The sequence below is a fragment of the Gymnogyps californianus genome, chromosome 3 (assembly GCF_018139145.2).
Source record: "Gymnogyps californianus isolate 813 chromosome 3, ASM1813914v2, whole genome shotgun sequence".
In the NCBI taxonomy this organism is placed as follows: Eukaryota; Metazoa; Chordata; class Aves; order Accipitriformes; family Cathartidae; genus Gymnogyps; species Gymnogyps californianus.
The window spans coordinates 21,074,919-21,094,288 of record NC_059473.1 but is presented as its reverse complement, the minus strand read 5'-3'; the positions used below and the strand labels follow the sequence as shown (position 1 = coordinate 21,094,288).

At 43.1% G+C, this 19,370-nt stretch overlaps 1 protein-coding gene across 1 annotated transcript; it reads right to left on the bottom strand.

Annotated features, from left to right (window-relative positions):
• Positions 1 to 559: 559 nt before the first annotated feature.
• On the bottom strand, positions 560 to 17,501 carry HHIPL2 (HHIP like 2). Its single transcript, XM_050894339.1, has 9 exons — positions 17,086 to 17,501; positions 10,776 to 11,428; positions 9,645 to 9,788; positions 8,956 to 9,287; positions 7,361 to 7,487; positions 6,845 to 6,990; positions 5,215 to 5,296; positions 2,007 to 2,089; positions 560 to 1,214 (listed from the first exon to the last, which is right to left on the bottom strand). Exons 1-9 carry the CDS (start codon positions 17,467 to 17,469, stop codon positions 838 to 840), a joined length of 2,328 nt encoding a protein of 775 aa, XP_050750296.1. The 5' UTR covers positions 17,470 to 17,501; the 3' UTR covers positions 560 to 837.
• Positions 17,502 to 19,370: the final 1,869 nt, after the last annotated feature.

Here is a 19,370-nt window from a genome sequence, read left to right as displayed (position 1 = left end):
ACCCCTTTGCAAATTAAGTTCACAGCGTGCTCTGTGTATGGCTGCTCCAGTGCAGCTCTAAGCCTGTGCTGCTCCCAGGGAAGAGAAAAGGCTCAGCTAGGGAGAGCTGCAGCCAGTAACCCTGCACCCGGCCCTTACCTGCTAGCCAAGAGGTGCTCTCCAGAAGGACAGAATCCAACCTATGTTCAGTTAGAAGCCAGATGATGGTTCGATCCAATTGCTCAGCTGTGACTAGGATTTTTGAGGGTTGGTTGGTTTCTGTTGCTTTGACTTTGTTTGTTTTTGAGATTTGCTGAAGATTTCCAGCCCTTCCTGAATCCTTTGGAACCTGCAGGTGATCCGTACCTTGAAAAAATACTGCTTAAAAAAAAAAAAAAATCTAATTTCATTGTCTGAAAGACAACTACTCTTAAAATATACTTTTCACTGCATTTCAGTTAAAGGACAAGAAGGAAAGAGAAAGACATGTCAATGACCTCACCTGTTTCATATTCTTGGATAAAAGATGCAAGTCCTAAAAGTTGGAAGCACTTGGATTTATTAGACAGTCATACACAGCGAAATCTTACCAGTGAATGTCTATCAGAGACTCTCATAACTACTTATGTCAGAAAAGGAGATCACAGCAGGATTTGCGAAGAAAGTTAATATTAGGAGGCTAGTGCTGTTAAGGTTTAATAGAACATATATAGAGACTGCTGACACTGACATTAATGGAGGCACACCTGGGAGCACTGGCATAACAAGTCAGCTGATTCTCTTTTATTTGGTCACTATTCACAACATTTGTTTCTCCATCTTATAAGTGACTTGGTTTTTCTGGGACATCACTGAGCTTCAAAAGCTGCTTCTTAATCTACTCTCCTTCCTCCTCTTCTCCAGTTTTTCCTTACCTAGCGCTGCTTTCTTTGGCAGAAGCGTCTTGGTTCTGGTTAGGTGGGAGCTCTTCTTTTTTGGCAAAGGTGGTGCTGGTGTAGTTCTGGAAATGTGTGCAACCTTCTCTTCCTGCTTTGGCTTGTGAGGTTTAGCCTCAGCTTTGATTTTCTGTCTCTTTTTACCAGATGGAGCTGGTTTCACTGTTGATGCTTTTATTTTGGTGGATGGGGTCTTTTTAGCTTTCTTAGAAGAAACTGTTGAGATGGCTGCAGTGGGGGTAGAAGATTTTTTCAGAGGCTTGGTTGTTGAAGGTTCATTAAGCAGCTCAAGGACAGTCTCTGAGGAAAGTAATTAACATGGTTCAGCATCCCTGCTTTAAGGCAAAAGGCTAATTCAGAAATATGACTGATATAAACCCTTATTAGAGCTACAGTTAAGAAAAATAGATGACACTGAAAGAAGAAATACACACTGTATAAACCTCTTTTCTTCCATCAAAAGAGCCTTAGGTTTCTTGGAAATAAAATTTGTTTAGTTTTAGAAATAATGAATATATATTTAAGGAAAATAGGTCCAGACAGAATATGATGAAAACTTGCACACTTCTTTGGCAGACTTAATATTATTTTTCAAGTTACACTAATATCTGGAAATCCCAGACAAGATAACCTCAACTTGCAACACACTGTTTCTACTCAAAGATGTAACCCCTGCCCTAGTTGCATGGGATGTAGGACAGAAAAAGGCCAGGAGAAAGGAAGAATGGCTCCCCTAGATTTACAGAGAGGGAATTATTTGACTCAAGGAGCTTGTCACAAAGCGAGGGAGAGGCACTCAGAGCTTCCCAGACCAAATCCAATGCCTGAATCAAAACCATCAGTTCCCTTGTGATGCCCATTTCCACTATTACTTGGCAACGCTTAGGGGAAAAAAAAAAAATCAGAGATTGGGATTAAGAAAAGGCATGGCATCTAGTAGACGACAGAAGCACACATTAAATGTGATAACCTAACTTCAAGATTGCTCCTGCTCAGTGCTTTAGTTTTTAAGACTGCTGAAGATTTCAATCACATGCCTGTAAGATGGTTATATGTTTTGCTTCTCAGTAAAATTAAAGCCTAACAACTTACTTGCACGTGGAACAAATGGTATCTGTTTACTCTTTGTTTTCACTGGAACAGGCTTGTATTTACACTTCCCTGGTGGAGCTCTCCTTGAAAAACAGAAAGCCATACGCAGATATCTGAGAGATTGTTAAGGAAGTTTATTTATTCCAGAGGCACACATCAATCCCCCGTTATCATTTGCCTCTGCTGGAAGAGGCATGAAAGTGCTTTAGGCACCTGGAGTGAAACATAGGTGGAATTTAAGAGCCTAACTCAGGGCTGCAAGCCATAAAATCCCTGTCTGAATAGCAATAGCAGCTGGAAGGCTGCAGCTTCTCTTCTACCACCCTTCTGGTCAACTTTCTGCCATCAGGCACTCTGGACTGTCGTTATCCAACATCGATAGCCGATTTGTTTGTGTGGGATGCTGGCCTGCCTGCATGAACTTGCAGCCCACCACTGAATTCAAGGGTGCTGATTAGGTGTGTTCAGCTACATGTCCTGCTGCTGGAGGCACAGCATAGTGCTGTTTCTAGAAGCCTGGTGGATGCATTGGTTGAACTTCAGACTATCAGTCACTTCGGGGTGTCCTCACCAATACTGGCTCGTGCATCCCACCTTGAAGCGGAGGAGTCTCATTCATGTGTGTAAGGCTTGTCAGTGACAGTGCTTTCAACTCACTCATGGTGCAGCGTAAGGATCTCTGTACATGCAGCAGAATATTCGCACACAGCCCCACAAAAGTTAGGGTGACCTTCAAAGGGTGCCACTTTGGACACAACATAGTGCTGCAGCAAGAGGGGTGAGAATGGAAAGGAACAGGCAAGGAGGGAGGAAGCAACAACTGAAAAGAAAATGTATCCACGTTCCTCTCCTGCCGTTCCCTGACAACTTCCCACAGTACAAAAGCACCCAAAAAACCGCATGTTTTCCCTGAGGTAGAGCTGTTACATGTTAAATGACAGGAAGGGGGGTACAAAGAAGAGCAACAGACCTGTGTTTTCTGTTACCCACCAAGGGAACTGCTGTAGGACAAATAAGAACAAGCTCTTCCAGTTTGGCATGCTTGACAGCACAGAGCAAAGCAAAGCATGACCTAAGGCATCACATTTTCTTCTGATTAGCATTCTCCTTCAGACAGGGGCAACAGCCAAGTGCTTCCTCCATACCATTTCAATTAAAAAAAAAGTTACTAAAGCAGGGTTGTTGGCATTGCTTGTAGTTTTGTTTTTTTTTTTGGGGGGGGGGGGGTTGGTGTGGGTTTTTTTCCCCTCTCTCTCTTCTAACTTTTAAAACACCTTCTAATACCTCTTTGCTCTGCTCCTGACTGAGGGGATTTGGTGCCAACCCAGGCAGAGGCACGCCAGCCTCTCTGCTGTCTCCGAGAGCACTGCTGGAGAGGCAAGCTGCAGTGGGGACACGGGGCACTGCTGCCATCAGTTTTCCTGGGAGGTTCCTAGGGAAGTTTGAGTTGCCATCAGGTAGATGGCAGTGGCCCTGCCAACGTTTCGAAGCAGGCTTTTGTGCGGCGTGCTGCCTTTGCCAGTGTGTTTGCTGAAGCGCAGGCAGGAAGCAGGGAGTGTCTGGACTGGACAGACTGTGACTGCACTCAGAGGCATCAGAGGAGCCAGTTATCCCAGCCACCGCTCACAGTGAGACCAAAACAGAAAAATCCTATAAACAGCATTAAAATGCAAAGGAGAAAGGAAAAATCTCCACTCGTGATACAATCAGGAGGAGGCCAGAGTACAACCCAGGATCTGGAGGCGTTAGGAGACTCTGCTCCAGGGCCAAGCAAGCTCAGCCTCCAGAGGAGCAGTCAGTGCTTTGCACGCCCTGGACAAGCTTGCAAAGTGCTTAAGCAAGCAGACAAGGGCAAAGCTGAGCAGAGCAGCATCCAGGCTAAGGTAAACAAGGGGAACCAGAAAATAAAAGAATAAATTCCAAAGAGCCAAGGGAATAAGTGCCTGGTCCTGCTCTAGGAGGGATGGATATGAAGCTCCAAAAGCACAGGGAAGAGCTGGCTTCTTTCCAGAAAGCCCTTCTGAGTGGTGAAACCATTGCACTCCTGGCAGGGACTTGCTGCCCCCCTTGGAGTCATCATAACATGGTGCATTACTGCACACCAGTCCTCAGGCAGGCAGCCTTCTGGAAAAGCTCCCACAGGCTGCTTGTGAAACAGAAAGCCACATTTCTCCCTTTACAGTGGGAAAGAGGAGAGGATTTATCATCCTGATAGTCTTCATGGCACATTAAGGAGTGGCATAGGGACTGCAGGCCTTTTTTTTGTGAAATAGAGCATGCTCAAGCTCTCGTTTATGCTAGCTCACAAATATTTTTTATTTTTTCAGCTGAAAATGTTACATTTTGGTCAGCCACAGTTAATGCAGTTCAAAAGCTTCCTGGCAGACAATAAGCTGTTAAAGGCAGGAGTCTCCTCAAGTAGTCACAGCAAGAAAAGTTCCTATTCCCATCCCCTTGGTACAGAGCTTGAGTTAACTATGTAGCTTTGGATTTAACTTCCCAAGAAAACATAATTGTTTTCATCATTTTGTTAGTGTCTGAGATATTGGCAACAGCACAGACACATTAGTACTGTATCTACTTTACAGGGTGATTTGAAACTCATTTAATACTTTTTAGCAACATCCAAAAGCTTGGGAGGGGAAAAAATGACATAAGCATGCTTATTATTGTAAAAACAGACTTTAGCAGGGATAACTGCTTAATGGGGAAAAAACATTTTGCTTGGAAAAATTCAGGTTCAGGCTCCAATTACTATTTGAACACTGAATAACCACCAGGTTTCACTCTTCTTTGTGGAAAAAAAAACTAAACTGTGGACTGCAATTTATTTGTATGAAAGTGCATCACAGATATTTAATGTCATGACCCTGAAGGATATGGACTGTCATTTTTAAGACACCACTGTGCTATACTTCAGATATGCAACCAGGGAGATATTCTTTTGATCCTTACTGTCCCAGACCTTTAAGGTATCTGAACTCTGTCTATTTCTGGGTGCACAGATACAATGACTGAGGAATAAATCCACTAAAACTGATTAAAGTTGCACCAGATGTACGGTGGGTGAACAAAAACCAAGGACTGGATGTGGAGGTCAGTAAGATTATGTATCAGTAGAACTTGGCATTCTTTCTACTGTGGTAGCTGGAGAATGTATGGTGATTATAGAAGAATTTGGCATGGAAAAACATCTTTAATTACTAACCTTGCAGGATCAATAAACTTGTAGAGTGATCCATGTGGTGCATAGGCACTGGGATAAGAAGTAGACATAAAATACAGCTCACCTAAATGGAAGTGAAAAAAGAAAACCAGTCTCAGATTCAAGTGCCCAAGCTGAATCCCAGTTCTCCATTTCCCTCTCTTTGCTGGCTCTTCACTAATTCACATGTTCAGAAAAGAAAACCCCTTCAGTCACTCCCTCAGTTGTGTCTTACTTCCAAGAAGTGGCTTTGGTCTCACTCTGGCCTGTGCAGGTGGACTCCCAGGGACACCAAATGATCTCTTGGTTGCAGCAGAGTTCCACGCAGAACCAGCAGCTCTCGATCAAGCACAGTGCCTGAGCAGGGCCTTCATTACCTCATGTCAGTGGCCCTCCAAAAGGTTACTGTCCTCTGTATAAATATGTATTTTTTAAACTTGTTTGTACCAAAGAAGCAGCCAGAAGCTACAAATAGAGGGGAAGACCACACAACAAATATTTAGCCATCTCACAGTCGTACCAAAAAAATCCAACAAGAGCTAATTTGGCTAATCCATGGAAGGCAGAAGCTTCTTATTCCTGTATGGTTGCTGAGGAGAGCAACTACTCCTCGTGCCTTCCCTTCAGCACCCACTAGAACGATATCCAGGCAAATTATAGTAGCTTACAAGAGGCAAAACTGTTGTTGTCTTTCAAATTACATGATGACACCATATTGGTTTTGTAAAAGAACAACCAGTAGAGGAGACATTTAACATCCACTCACTCCACATGATGTTAGAACAGTTAAAAGTTGTACATATTTCACAACAAAGCCTGCATCTCCCTGCATCTCTGACAGAATATGCTAGCTAGACGATCTAGGATCTTTTCATTACAAGCAAATCTCTTTTCTGCTGAATCGTGAAGCATCAGAGCTCACTAAAGCACATCTGTGTTCTCAAAAAACTTGCAGCCACTCTTTGTATTACATAGCGCTCTATCAGGAGACTGTACAAAAGTGAACAAAGTATGCATTGGTACTTTCACCTTGATGAGAGATCTGTTCATCGTGACTCATAGCACTAATCCTATGCACTGAGACATTTCCACTAAATTTTAAAATGACTGGCTTTCCTCATCCCCCAATAAAGCCTTGGTCTATAATCCACAGTGTGAAGTGCTGTTGTTGTGAATAAGACTGAGGAATTTATACTAATGAAGAGAGGGAAATTCAGATAAGCTGTAAGAACTCAAGCGAGGATGAGCTGTTACAATGAAGGAACAAACTGCATTGATGTGGTCTTTTCATTAACAAAACAGCATAAACAAACAACAACAAAAGGACAGGGAAAGGCTGAAACAAACAGGAGTTCAAACTCATTCGAGAACTTGGAGCATTCAGACTGCAAGTTCACATGAGGATCTGTCTCCTGAGCTCTCCATCAAGCCGATTTGCAATAGTCTCACAGGGCAGGAGACCTCTCTGAACCACATACCAACCCTACCTGCTGTGCTGAGATAGCCACAAACCTGTTTTGCAGTGCCTGCTCTCTAGTAACATGTGAGGAGCAACATAATTTTACACATTTGCCCTACAATACAGAACTGACAGTACAGTTTCCAGTAAAGGTATGGTTAGCATGATACCTACCTGCTTCATCCTCAGCAAATGAGATGATGAATTTGCTGTAAGAACTGATCATTCCAGGGAAAGCACAAGCTCTTGTGCTGGCAATGCAGATATCTTGCTTTTTCCACTTATTTGTCTTCTCATCTTCCTGTAAAGCCATGAGTCGACTAGATGAAAAATAAAACCCTGTGTTTTATGTTTCCATTATCAGGATTAGTTCCTGTCAAAATCATGCATTACTGAAAAAAAAAGTCAGTGAAGACCTTGACTGTTGACTGGCTTTAATGGTTGTCTTTTGGAAAAATAGACCTGAACACAAGCAAACCTATCCTAAGGACTCTAAATTGGAGGAAGTTTACATTCCAACCAAAATGTTGTTATAGTAGTTAAACAGAGCACTTAATCTAATACACAGACATGTGAGATTCTTATTTACTCCAGCTCAAAAGGTTTCAGGATGCTCTGATATGCTTATTTGCCCAGATAAGGCAAATGTGGGTACAGAATGGGAGCTGCAGAGAAAACAATTAGTCTCACCCATTCATGAAATCACCAAAAATATAAAGGCCGTTCAAGTTGGGCGATTCACATCCTCTGTATACATAACCTCCAGTGACTGACTTCCCCACATTGCGTCCATATGCAAATATTGGAAGAATGTCATCTGTTAAACACAGAAGAATAAGAAGTGAGAACATTTACATCCAGAGAGCATCAAAAAGTGATTGCTCAATGACACCGACGGGCACAAAAATGACTAGAAGGACCAGTACAGTTGAACAAACAGCATAGTTAAATTTCAGTGGGAATTCAGTAATTTACTGCAGGACAGAACAGACCCAGGGGCTTTAAGGAGCTCTCTGTGTAGTTGTTTATCAAGGCTTAGTCGTGATGAGCTTCCATAACACATAGGACCAAGATTCTCTGCATCGAGTGAGCAATGCAGAAAGGTATCAGCCTGCAGGAAGTATTATCTTACAGGTTTGAGATTGCACCAATCACTTTAGCAGGGATTGTCTTTACAAATTCCAGTATTTTTAGAGAAGGGAATAGGATCAACCGTTTGCAAGTTAACTCAACATCTGCAGAGGTTTGCTGACATTCTCAGCACAGAATATGCATAAGTGTGCTACCTCCATTTTATGTCATGAGACTTATAAAATAAAGGCTTTGCCTCTGGCAACGTTAAAATTTAATTCAGCCCTTTCTTGGGTTGAATATCAGATCCCACAAAATTTTAGTCCTGTCCTCACTTTTTTCCCCTGGATCAAGTAGCTTGTCTTTAATGATGAGGATAAAGATCACAAATGCAATTCATTAAAAACCGTAAATTAACAGTAAAATCTAATTCAGTTTTGTTGTCAATTAAGGATTGGGCCATTAAAAAAAAACCACCAAACAAAAAAACTTGAGCCATGTGGGTACCAGCACAGCAGAGGAGAAATGTTGGTAACACATTCTCTACACTTGCCTGCTCATACAAATGTTTCAGAAACATCTACATGAGCTTGAGACCAGGTGTTTTCTTCCAACAGCTTAAGGAACATTATAATAATACCCAGTTCTTCTACCATGCTTTCCAAAGAGCTTTACGAAGACCACCAATATCTACTCTTTTTTAAAGGCAGCAAGTGAGTTTGTCCATCACACCCACAGTCAGACCCAGAGCACAGATTTTGGGTGTTCTGTTGCAGCACCCTACTTGCTGGGACACACTGCCTCTTCCACAGGATTTGTTTCAGGGTCTCAGCATCAGCCTGGTCCACTCTTCTTAGCTGTAGCCACGGCTCAGAGCTTCTGAGGAAAACGCAAAATTGCTTTTCTACTTAAACGCAATCCATTGCCTCCCTGACTTCACTGCGAAAACTCTGTCTGTCTGCAGAAGGCACAGGCTTTGACTCCAAACACCTTGTCCAGTGCAGTGTACGGCAAGGAATTTCCTGAATAAGAAGGGCATCATTTCATACCAACACTGCAGGACTGGGGAGAAGGGATTTCTGCTCTTAAGAAGTAAACAATCTCCATTTAACACACAACACCAGATTATTTAGCTTCACTGGAAAAATGGTGCTATAGTCCACTAAATACAGACATATAATAAAGTAATCTTCTGCAAGAAATTTCTTCCTTACCCAAAGAGGAATTGTGGCAAAGCTTTGTGTCGTAGCATTCAAATCCCTCCTTTGCTCTCCAGCCATAGTTCCCTCCTTTAACAACGATGTCGATTTCTTCAAACCTGTTCTGCCCGACATCCCCACAGAACATCCTCCCTCTTCCCTTTTTCGTGACAGGGTCCCCTCTGTCAACCGCACAGCGCCACATATTCCTGACCCCATAAGCATAAACCTCAGGGCAGGCCTTGGGATCAGACACAAATGGATTATCAGGAGGGATGCGATAAGGCTTTCCATCAGGGCTTTTTCCATCCACATCAATCCTCAAGACTTTCCCCAACAAAGTACTCCTAAAGAGAACAACAGAAAAAGAAACCCCAGCATGAGAGCCAACTGAAAATACAAACAATTCTCTTCCTCTTCCACCTTTCCAAAGGAAAAGTTATCTGTCCAAAAGAAATAAACCAGTGGCTGGTATGTCTTGCAACCTGCTGAAGTCACAGAAGACTCTCCCCTCTCTAAACAACTTGGGTTTCCTCAGCTTTCAAAATGTGAAATTTTAATTTTTGAAATACTGCATCGGACAGACTTGCAGATGCACAAGCACTTTCAGGAAGCACTCTTACTTTATTCTTCCACATTGTCTCATTTGCAGACCTTGTATCTTGGTGAACAAGCTCGAAGCTTTCACCTGCCATCCTACTTACTTGTTCTGAGCATTCCCAAATTTTCCAAAAGGGTCTCCAGCTTTCCCTCCGTCCCCTGTGAATAGATACATATAGCCATCCACACCAAAGAGCAGCTGCCCACCGTTATGATTTGCAGCTGGTTCCTCAAGCTCCAGAAGATTCCTTATAAAAAAGAAAGAGAGAGAAATAAGTCCAGATGTAGCTACAGGGAAGGACTGAACATTCAGGTAGGCTGCAGAAATATTGCATCACTACTTGTACAGAAGAAAGCAAGATTTCTCAGCTGTACGGACCTGTCAGCTTTGTCAAATACAGTGCTGAGTTGCATCCCGTTTCCTGTGAGCCTGCAGCATAAGGCTGTCTGCCTACCTTACAGCAGAGCTCCTTTCAGTATGGCATCCCTTGAGGAAACGTGTTTCCCATGAGCCATGCAGCACTACGGCTGCCCCATGCACTACAGCTTTGGCCTGCACCGCATTAACACCTCTTGTGCTACAGAGCTCGCCCACCACCACGAGCGCAGGAGTATCACAGCTCACCTCAAAACACAACTGCAAATACATAGAGTGTTCGTCTGCAGGGAACACTTGTTGCCCTTTAAACTTTGATTGTGGCAGGTGGGTTCTGCTTTCTCATATGAGAAGCAGTTGGTGAATTTGAGGGCTGCAGAAGCATCTTGTGGTCATTGCGAAACTCTAGAGAAAGCAAGTCCACTGTTAACAAATTCTTCTCCATAACGGAGAATTAGCTTTTCTTCTTAGCAGGGAGATGGGGCAGGTGCACACATGTCAGATCAAATGAATGTAGAGTACCGTAGTGAAGCATCCATGTTCTACAGTACAAAACACTTTTAGGGCAGATGTTAATCCCACAATAGGCTTAAGGCTATTACTGCTCTTTAGAAGACAAGCGTGCAAGACAGAGAGAGAAGATGACCTGGAAGCCTAGATCCTGGGTCCTCTTTTCAGTTTCATTTCTAGTTTGCTGTGTGACCTTGAGCCAACCTGTCTCTGGCAGCTTCATAGCAGGCCAGTCACATGCCTGAACCAGGGGGACTGGAAATGTGCAGGTTCTGCAAGGGGGAAGGACAGGGACAGAGAAAAATCAGTTCTCATTGTGGCATATAGTAGCATTCAACATGAACTTTACCTTTCTGAGCGTGGATCAGCTTTGTTGGCATCAGATGCCAAAACCTTCAATTCACTGATCCTAATCTTTTCCACTCGGTTCTTATCCATGTATGAGTAATAGATATAAAACTTCCCGTTGTACTTGTACTTGGGGTGGAAAGCCATCCCCAGAAAGCCTCTCTCATCCCCTATCCACGGCGTAGCCAGCACTATACTTTTAATATCCAGAAAGGGCTCCTCCAGCCGGCTGCCATCAGGTAGGTAGACCCAGATCACGCCCAGCTGCTCAGCTACGAACATGCGGTGGGTATGGTCATTCGCATGCACCATGAGCACCGGGTTCCTCAGGCCGTTGGCAACCTCGGTCAGACAGAGCTGGAGGCAGCCTCTGCGGTCCTCCACCACCGAGCCCAGGTTGCGGTTGAGGGCTGTGTTCTTCAGCACATTGGGGAAGCAGTAGTCCTCGTCGTGTAGGTGAAGGAGGTTGCAAAAGCGCGTCTTTTTTGTCTCGCAGCATTCTTGGATGTGCTTATCACTCGTCAGCAGGCTGATGGCAGAGTGACAGTTGAGATGAAACTCAGAGCAGTAGTCAAAACAAAGTCCTGGGAGGTTTCTTAGAGGCGTCCGTGGGTTTTCTGCGTCATAGAGATGTGCAGCATATGGAGAACATTCCTAGAAGGTAAAAGAAACTAAGTATGTGGCTGTACACATCGAGGAGAAGCCAAGACACCTTCATGGAAGCAAGTTGGTTAATAAAATGAAAAATTAGTAAGGCAGAGAACATAATGAGTCATCTTTGAAGTGGAGTGGTAGGAAGTCACTCAGAATATGGCCAAAGGGCATTTAGAGGTCAGTAGTACTTTCCTTTACCAAAGCACGATCAGCTGCACCTAAATTATTCCCAACAGAAGTACATCTATGGAGGCTGTGGATTCTCCACTACTAGAGGGTTTTAAGGAAGTGACAGGCAATTTCTTCTTGCAATCTAGCCTTACCTTTGCTTTTAGAAATTCCCCTTAGTTTCCCCTGCTAGATTTTAAACTAGGTACTTTGTAACCTGTTCTTCACAGATTGAGAGAAGAATTTGTTAACTCCCTCACTGCAGCAACCCTTTGCACTATGGAGAACATTAGCCTTTGTACTTCAGACTTCTCCAGACCAGCAGTCCCAAATCTGGACACATCTTTCACATCAGCTGGCATCACTGCCTTTTCCAGATATATTTAAGATTTTAGTTTGTTTAGCCACTTAAGCCCATACCTAGGTCTAATCAAGTGTTAGGAAAGAAAAAAAACACAACAGGTACAGGTTCACCCACACCTTCAACACTGTGTGCAGCTCTGGTCCCCCTTCCCAAAAGCAACATAGGGGAACAAATCCACAAGGACAGCCAAAGGACAGTGAAGAGCCACAAGGACAAAGATACAGAACAGCTAGGTAAGGTGGGACTGAGCAGTCTGGCAGAGTGGTGATCAGAGTACGGTTACAGCCTGGCAGAGGTCTGTAAATATCACAAGTGACATTGAGAAGATGGAATGGGGCTCACTTTCCCCCAGGAGAAAAATGAGGGAGCATCAGATAAAGCTAGTAGGAGCCAGGTTGAAAAAGGAGGTGAAACTCTGCCAGAAGAAACTGTAGGTGCTAAAGATGTACATTGGTTAAATATACAGGCTAAATTAATCTTTGGTCTGATGCTGCACGGTTTTGATCGTGTTCTTGCATGCATAGTATCACTGAAGCAGACAGTAGTTAAGATTTAAAACTGATTCAAATAAGTAAATATCACCTTATGCTACCTTCATGTAGCTATCATTGACTCTATTTGTGATCTTCAGGAAAAAATACTGCAGGCAACATTTTCAAGTGTTTTGTATCTAAAATTATGTCCCTTCAAATATCATTAAGTTTTTAGCTCTGCAAAATATAGGTTAAATACTGAAAATCAGGCATTGTGTTTGAATTTGTACCTAAATTTAAACTCATCTTGCAAAAATTCTGGGCCAGAACTTCTATAAAATATTTCCATTAAAATCCCACCTCTATTTTAATCAGTACAAAGTTGCAGAAGTTAAAACAGAAGGAGCTAAATTCTGCAGAAAGATTATTTTACTGGTTTTCATGCCAGCAGCCTGAAACACTCTATCCAGAGTTTTTATTGGGCACATATGTAGGAAGGTAAGTACATAGACAGTTGAAGAATGAAGAACTACTACATTAGTATTTTTTCTGCCTCATTAAAAAAGTTTGCTTCATTAAACAAATCTGGGGCAGTTATACAAGCAGACTTTTTTTTTGTGCAAGTAGCAGCCCTTCCAGGGCATTTAATGTGAAGGCTACAGACCTCCATTCCAAACTTAGCATAGCAAACTGTTTCCTTTGCTCACAGAAGAACCTGAGGGCTTTTAGCCATGCTAAGAACAGATATGACTTGTAAGAAGTAAAGCCCTTTCAATGCTTGGATGGTGTAGTAAGTTTCTCACTTTCCATTGCTGCCATTTGGTTATCAAGCTGCACAGAATGAGATGGTTTCTGTTGCTTCTGCATCACATCTGTAAGGAACCTCTCCTCTTCCCGAATCAGAAGTCCCCAGCCTGCAAAGGGGAGCCAAGTCCCCCAGCCCTGCCCTTGCAGCCTGACCCCAGCCCTAGATGGCAGAACCATACCATTTTTCCCATGTTTAAGGTCTTCCCAGAAGGAGGAAGGGCACCATTAGGCCCTGAGTGCCATCCCCAAAAGCCAAAGCTTCAGGTAAGTGTCTTTCTGTTCTCACCTTCTTTAAGGAGAGCAGCTTTGGTGCAGGCGTTCAACAACACTTGGCTGGCATGTTCCTCCCCTGATGCTTACTGAGTCCATTAACCATTGCTTACCCTCTCTGCTTTCACCAGTATACACTCGCACACCCCTGAATATGTTGAGTTTCTAGTTATATCATAGTTTTCACAAAATATGGTGCTGATCTCAAGTGACTAGGAGACAAGGAGAGGTGACAGCCTCATAAGGTGTCACCAAGGAAAGGTGGGGGAGAGTAGACAGAGCCTAACCTGTGTTACGTTTCGAGTCCTGGGAAGCTCCCTCATTCCCACTAACATGCGGCTGCAGCTGGCTCACCACTCTGTTGTGCACAAGTCACTTGCAGTCTAAAGCTCCTCTCAATTCTGTTCTGAAGTGATTACTTTATTAACATCTTTGAAAACATTTTTAGTTTCTCTCAACAAGTGGGAGCACAGTCCAGCTCCCAGACCAGCCATCTGAGAAGAGAAAGAAGAGAAAAACAGCTTCCTCTGAAACAAGGCATATTCTCACCGCCTCTGAGCTCCATCAACTCTGTTCTGCCAACAGTCTGCAGTATAAGGGTCTCCTACGGTTCAACCTGCTAAATAAGCGTAGCCCCTGAGCAGCTGCCATGCTTTTCCAGCCGTTGGGCTTCCCCACACAGTGTTTGCCTGGCAAACAACGCCTGCAGCACACAGACCCAGCAAGACGCACGAGATGGAGGCCATTCCTCAGGATCTACGTAAACTCCCAGGATTAGGTGGCCTTGCAGTCACTGTTGGTTGTCTGCTTTCATTTCACTCAAGCACGCATGAAACAATACAATTAATCCCACTACTTTATAGAGCGGAAGAAGCAGAAGCTGCTAAGATCAAGTTGATACTTCTCTGCTGTTTTGTAATAGTTTCTCTGCAAAAAGAGTGTGCATTCAGCAATCAAGTCAGGCTTCAGATTAAAACTGGCTTAAAAAGTATGTTGCTCTCCCTGCACTAGCTCCTATCCCATGCTTATATCATGGCTTTCAATCAGCTTGAAAAAGGCTTAATTGGCCTTTTTGGTTTTTTAAGCCTCTCCTGTAGCAGTTTTCTGAATAGAGAAACATCCTCTCAGCCATCAGCCAAACAGCTGTTCTAGTGCATGTAGCAAGGTTTGCATCCAGGGAATTTTTATAGCCATGCAGCTTGCACAACACCTCCTTAAGAACATTACAGGCAGTTTTCAGAGTTTCATATTCAGCTTTTAAGCTAAATCCTAGAACTGCTCAGCTGAGGGTCAGACTCTAAACATACAAATGCTGCGAACAGGTGTAGCTAGCAAAAATAGACCCAGATCTCGCCAGATGCAAACTGAAGCAGCTCTGCCAGCAGAGCCAGATTGCTTTAGATGCCTCTTTTAGCCTGTTAGTTTTCAAGAGAAACGTATCTGGTTTAGAGTGACAGCAGGAAATCCATGATCCGGAACACATGGGCATCTAATCGTCTTCTATCTGTTAAGAAACACACAGCTCCACTGCCAAGGTAAGGTGCACTCCATGGCATCCTTCTTGGGCTCTACAGGACCAGCGAGACTGCTGCAGTCCCTAAAAACAGCTTTGTGTAACGCTCAGCACACCACTCATTACCACACCAGGAAGGGGGGGAGAGCTGTCTGCTGGTTTTGGCACTGAAGGAACACCTGACTGAATGAGCTGCTTTGTTACAACGCATCGCTACTACTCTGATCTCCCCCAAAGATGTGAAATAATGTTGTTTCTGCTAAATTAGAGTGGCTACTAATAATTCAGGTTTATCAATAAGCACCTACACCCCTTTCTTGAAATTTTTGTTCAAAAGACAAAAGCTAATAATATTATTTTGTCTACCATTGCTTCTGAGACTAATCTTTGTGTCCCAAGTTCAATACAAATAATATCAATAAAAGCACTTGTTACCAGCAGCAGTTTATCTGAAGTCCTGCCATACACAGCAGAAATAAGCACTTGGCACAATTACATCCTGATCACATATATGCATCTGTCTTTTTGTATTTGAAGTGGCACTAAGTACATGTCAACATTTCACAGGTAGTGACTACAAACTATCAGGATACTGTGGAGGTGGTAGAATGGAGATGTCATCATTTTCCATCCCTTCCACATGAGATCATCAGTAACAATTTGATCCAGCAAAGCAACATTGCTAAAGCAAAACCATTTGGTAGATCTTTGCTCCTCCACTAATTCAACAGCCAAATAATATTTGCCAGAGAACCCAACCTCATTTCCATGGTTGTCACCAACTTGAACAGGAAGAGCAACACAACACAATCACAAGCTCCTCCCCAAAAATTTAACAGCAGTCTTACTCTAAAAGATATCATAAGTCATAGCTTATTACTTTGAAAATCTGTAAGAAAATATAAGCATGGTTGGGTTTTTTTTGCTACAAAATACACTTACAACAAATGCAAAATTAAATTATGCCCTGCAGAATGAGCAATCAAAGAAGCAATAGTAATTTTTATAGTGTTCTTTTCTACCTGCAACATGTAGAAAAATCTTCATAACACCAACACTGGTGGTTCTGCTAGGACCTGTAACACATCTTTTTCTGGTTTACCAACTGTAAAGTGACAAACATCCCTGATGCTACTTTTTTCAGCCCTGGTGCTGAAAGGGTGTTCCCCCCACCCGAAGGAGATGCCAGAATCTTGCCAACATCCAAAAAGAGTGGAAACATTTTGGTACACAGATAATATTTTAGGGCTAAGGGAATATTAACTAGAAGAGTTTTATATGTTCTTAGTAAGATTAAGTGTATCTTTTGGCTGCTTTGTGTTTTGGCATGCAGTAAGTCCAGCTTTGCGTGACTAACAGTTGTTAAAAAGGCAGGTCAGTTCAGTCCTCTAATTACAGGGAGGCAGGGGAGCTCAGGAAGAACAGTGCCTTTGGTCTTTTCTCACTGCACAATGCCTCTTTCCGTGAGCCAGGTGGACAGTGGGGAGACAGCACTGATGAAAATGCAGTGCCTGAAACCTCGGGACCTTGCAGCAGCTGTGTGAAACCACTGCCTATTAAATTTTGTTCTACTTCAACCGCCACACCATTTGGAGCATCCTCAGCAGGAACACAATCAAAACACATCCTTCATGCAGTCCAGGGATCCCAACACTTTGCCTGATAATTCCCATATCATTTGATCCTGTAGAATTTGTAATCCAGCACCTAGTAGCTGCAAGCAGAAAATACATATTGATCTGTAACTCTTGCCTTCGTTATGAGAAAATTAGCAGAGCAGTAGGATTCCCATCATCATCTGCGTTGGGCAATGCTTTCATAAATCATTATTGCTAGCAAATGTTACCATACATTGCCAGATACCACAAAGTGATGCACCTTACACAAAGCACTTTGCAAAATGCATGCTGAGGATTAGGTATCATTACCCTGTCAGCCCACTTTTCTCCTGCTCCCACACCTCTTCTCACAGCAACACAGCTAGCTATAAGAGGCTATCAGAACCACAATTGATCCCCAAGTCAGCCCAAAGCGCAGGACACATACTATTTTTCTGCCCTACCTGACACAGGATATCTTTGATATACGTTCCACACAGCTTATGCCCCCGGGGATCAACATAATCCATGATGTCCCAGTATTTTGCTGCAATGTTGTTGTCTCTCTCCTGGTCACAGCAGCCAAAATTTTCATAGGCAGAGCAGAACTCCAAGTGAAAAGGGGGCTGGAAAGGTGGCCCGTAATCCAGACACTGAGGATGCCCCAGCAGACTGCCGATCAGGCAGAACAAGGAGAGGCAAAGAAAGACATGTGGGCAAGAAAAGGAAGCTCCAGAGCTGCTGCTGCTCCTTCCAGTGCATGGCCAAACATTCACTTCCTTCAGTGTAGGCTTCTTGAGGTCAGATGTATTGAAATCCTGGACTACTTCATAGTATGGTTCATTCATCCTCTCTGTTTTATTAATTGCCAGCCACAGAGCTCAGCGTTCACTCAGGTTTGCTTACATTTTCTCTCCCTTTTTCTCTCTGAAGTTTGCTACTTGGCAGGAGAGAAACCCTCCGGGCTGCCTCTGTGGTATTTCACACGTCACATAGCTGAACCCTCCCTTCTGGACATTTCTCATGCCCCTAGAAACATTCACAAATCTAATCCCTACATCTTAGTTTAAACTGGCTGAGAAATCCTTCTACCAAGAAATATGAATAACAAAAACATGAAATATGATACCTATATATAGAACCTGATAATCTCTCCCCATCTACAAAACACAAGTGAATAATTTTCAATTGCTAACTACCATTTTACTCAGCTTTTAAAATGCACCAAACTTGGGTCTGGTTTCATAAAGACTGAACACGGGTCATAAAATACAACCAAATTAAGGCAACAGTTAACCATACGTACAAGTAATTTCAGGACAAAAAGTTTTACAGAGATATTGCTGTTACCCACAAGTCCAGGTATACATTCAGGGTTAAAATGAGAAGAAATTCAGAAAGAGTGAAGGAGAAAACACACATTTAAGGCACCAGCACAACCTGAAGTCAGCTGTGATATTCTGTGGTAACCCTGTACTTAAGCTAATTGATTTTAGTGGGTTTGATTCCAGCTGACTTTAAACTGATTTAAAGATGCATGAGATTTTTACCCACTTTCCCCTCTGGTGAAGAACGCATGAGCAAGCCCACCAGTTAGTGAAGTACAGCATCAGCTGTGTATGCAGGTGTACCGTGTTTGTACACATTGTACTCAGCCTGTGTTTCTGAGAATGACACTTCCCTAACTCCGCTCTTCCACAAGCGGACCGAGAGCACTTTGATCACAACCAAGCTCCTTTTATCACTTCACCAAAGCCAAACGTTTTCCTTTCATGTACGCATCGCTACTCATAACAACAAAACAAACCCACACGCACCCAGAGCACTCATCACCACTGTGCTGCGTGCATCACAAGGCATGAGTTCAAGATCAGCAGCACACCAAAAGCCTAAGTGATCCAATGAAGAGGAGTAAGTCATGCTTTACCTTGCAGCTGCAGGAGCGATCAGCCAGTCTGATGCTGTTAGGAAGAGGCTTTAGCATGCACCCACTCACTAGACATTTCCATACAACAGAGCTTATTAGAGAGCAAGGCTTTGTGATCTGTTCTATTGCTTCCGAAACATCAGTGAGGAACAAAGCAATTAAAAAAAAGCAATTAGATATCTCTCTTCCCCACAAATCCTAGGAGAAACTATTACAGCCAATGCACAGATATCCTTTGTGCTGTTCCTACTTACTGCTTTACCTCCATGGGACACAGGCAGAGAGTGGGGAAAGGGAAGCTGCAGGGAGAATCTCATGTGTAGGGACACCTCCACTCATCCAAAACTCTTCCCCCTCTCCCCACACATCACCATTTACTCCCAGGATCTATCTGTAAGCAGCTCATGGAGAAGTCAAAGCTCCCAGTCCTACCTTCTCAATACAACCACCAGTGTAACATGACAGCCGAGAATACTCTGTGATTATGGATCTCCTCAGAGTCTTTATTGGGAAATGATTGTTTAAAAAAACCTCTGGGTTTTTAACCTTCACCTGTTTTGCTGTGGCTCTAACTTGTGGCACCTTGACTGTCCAGCAGCCTGCCAATAATTCTGTCTCTGCTTAGACTTCAATGAACTGGAAACACGCCAATCACAAGATTCAGCACTGTCATGAGATAAAGCATTTTAAATCCAAGTATTTAAATCTGCTGAAGTATCAAACTTACCTCAGTTATTGCTCTCATACGTTGTAGACAATCACTGAAATTAAGGCATTACTTTAGCATCCCCTGGCAATTGTCTTATTTTGAAACCACAACAA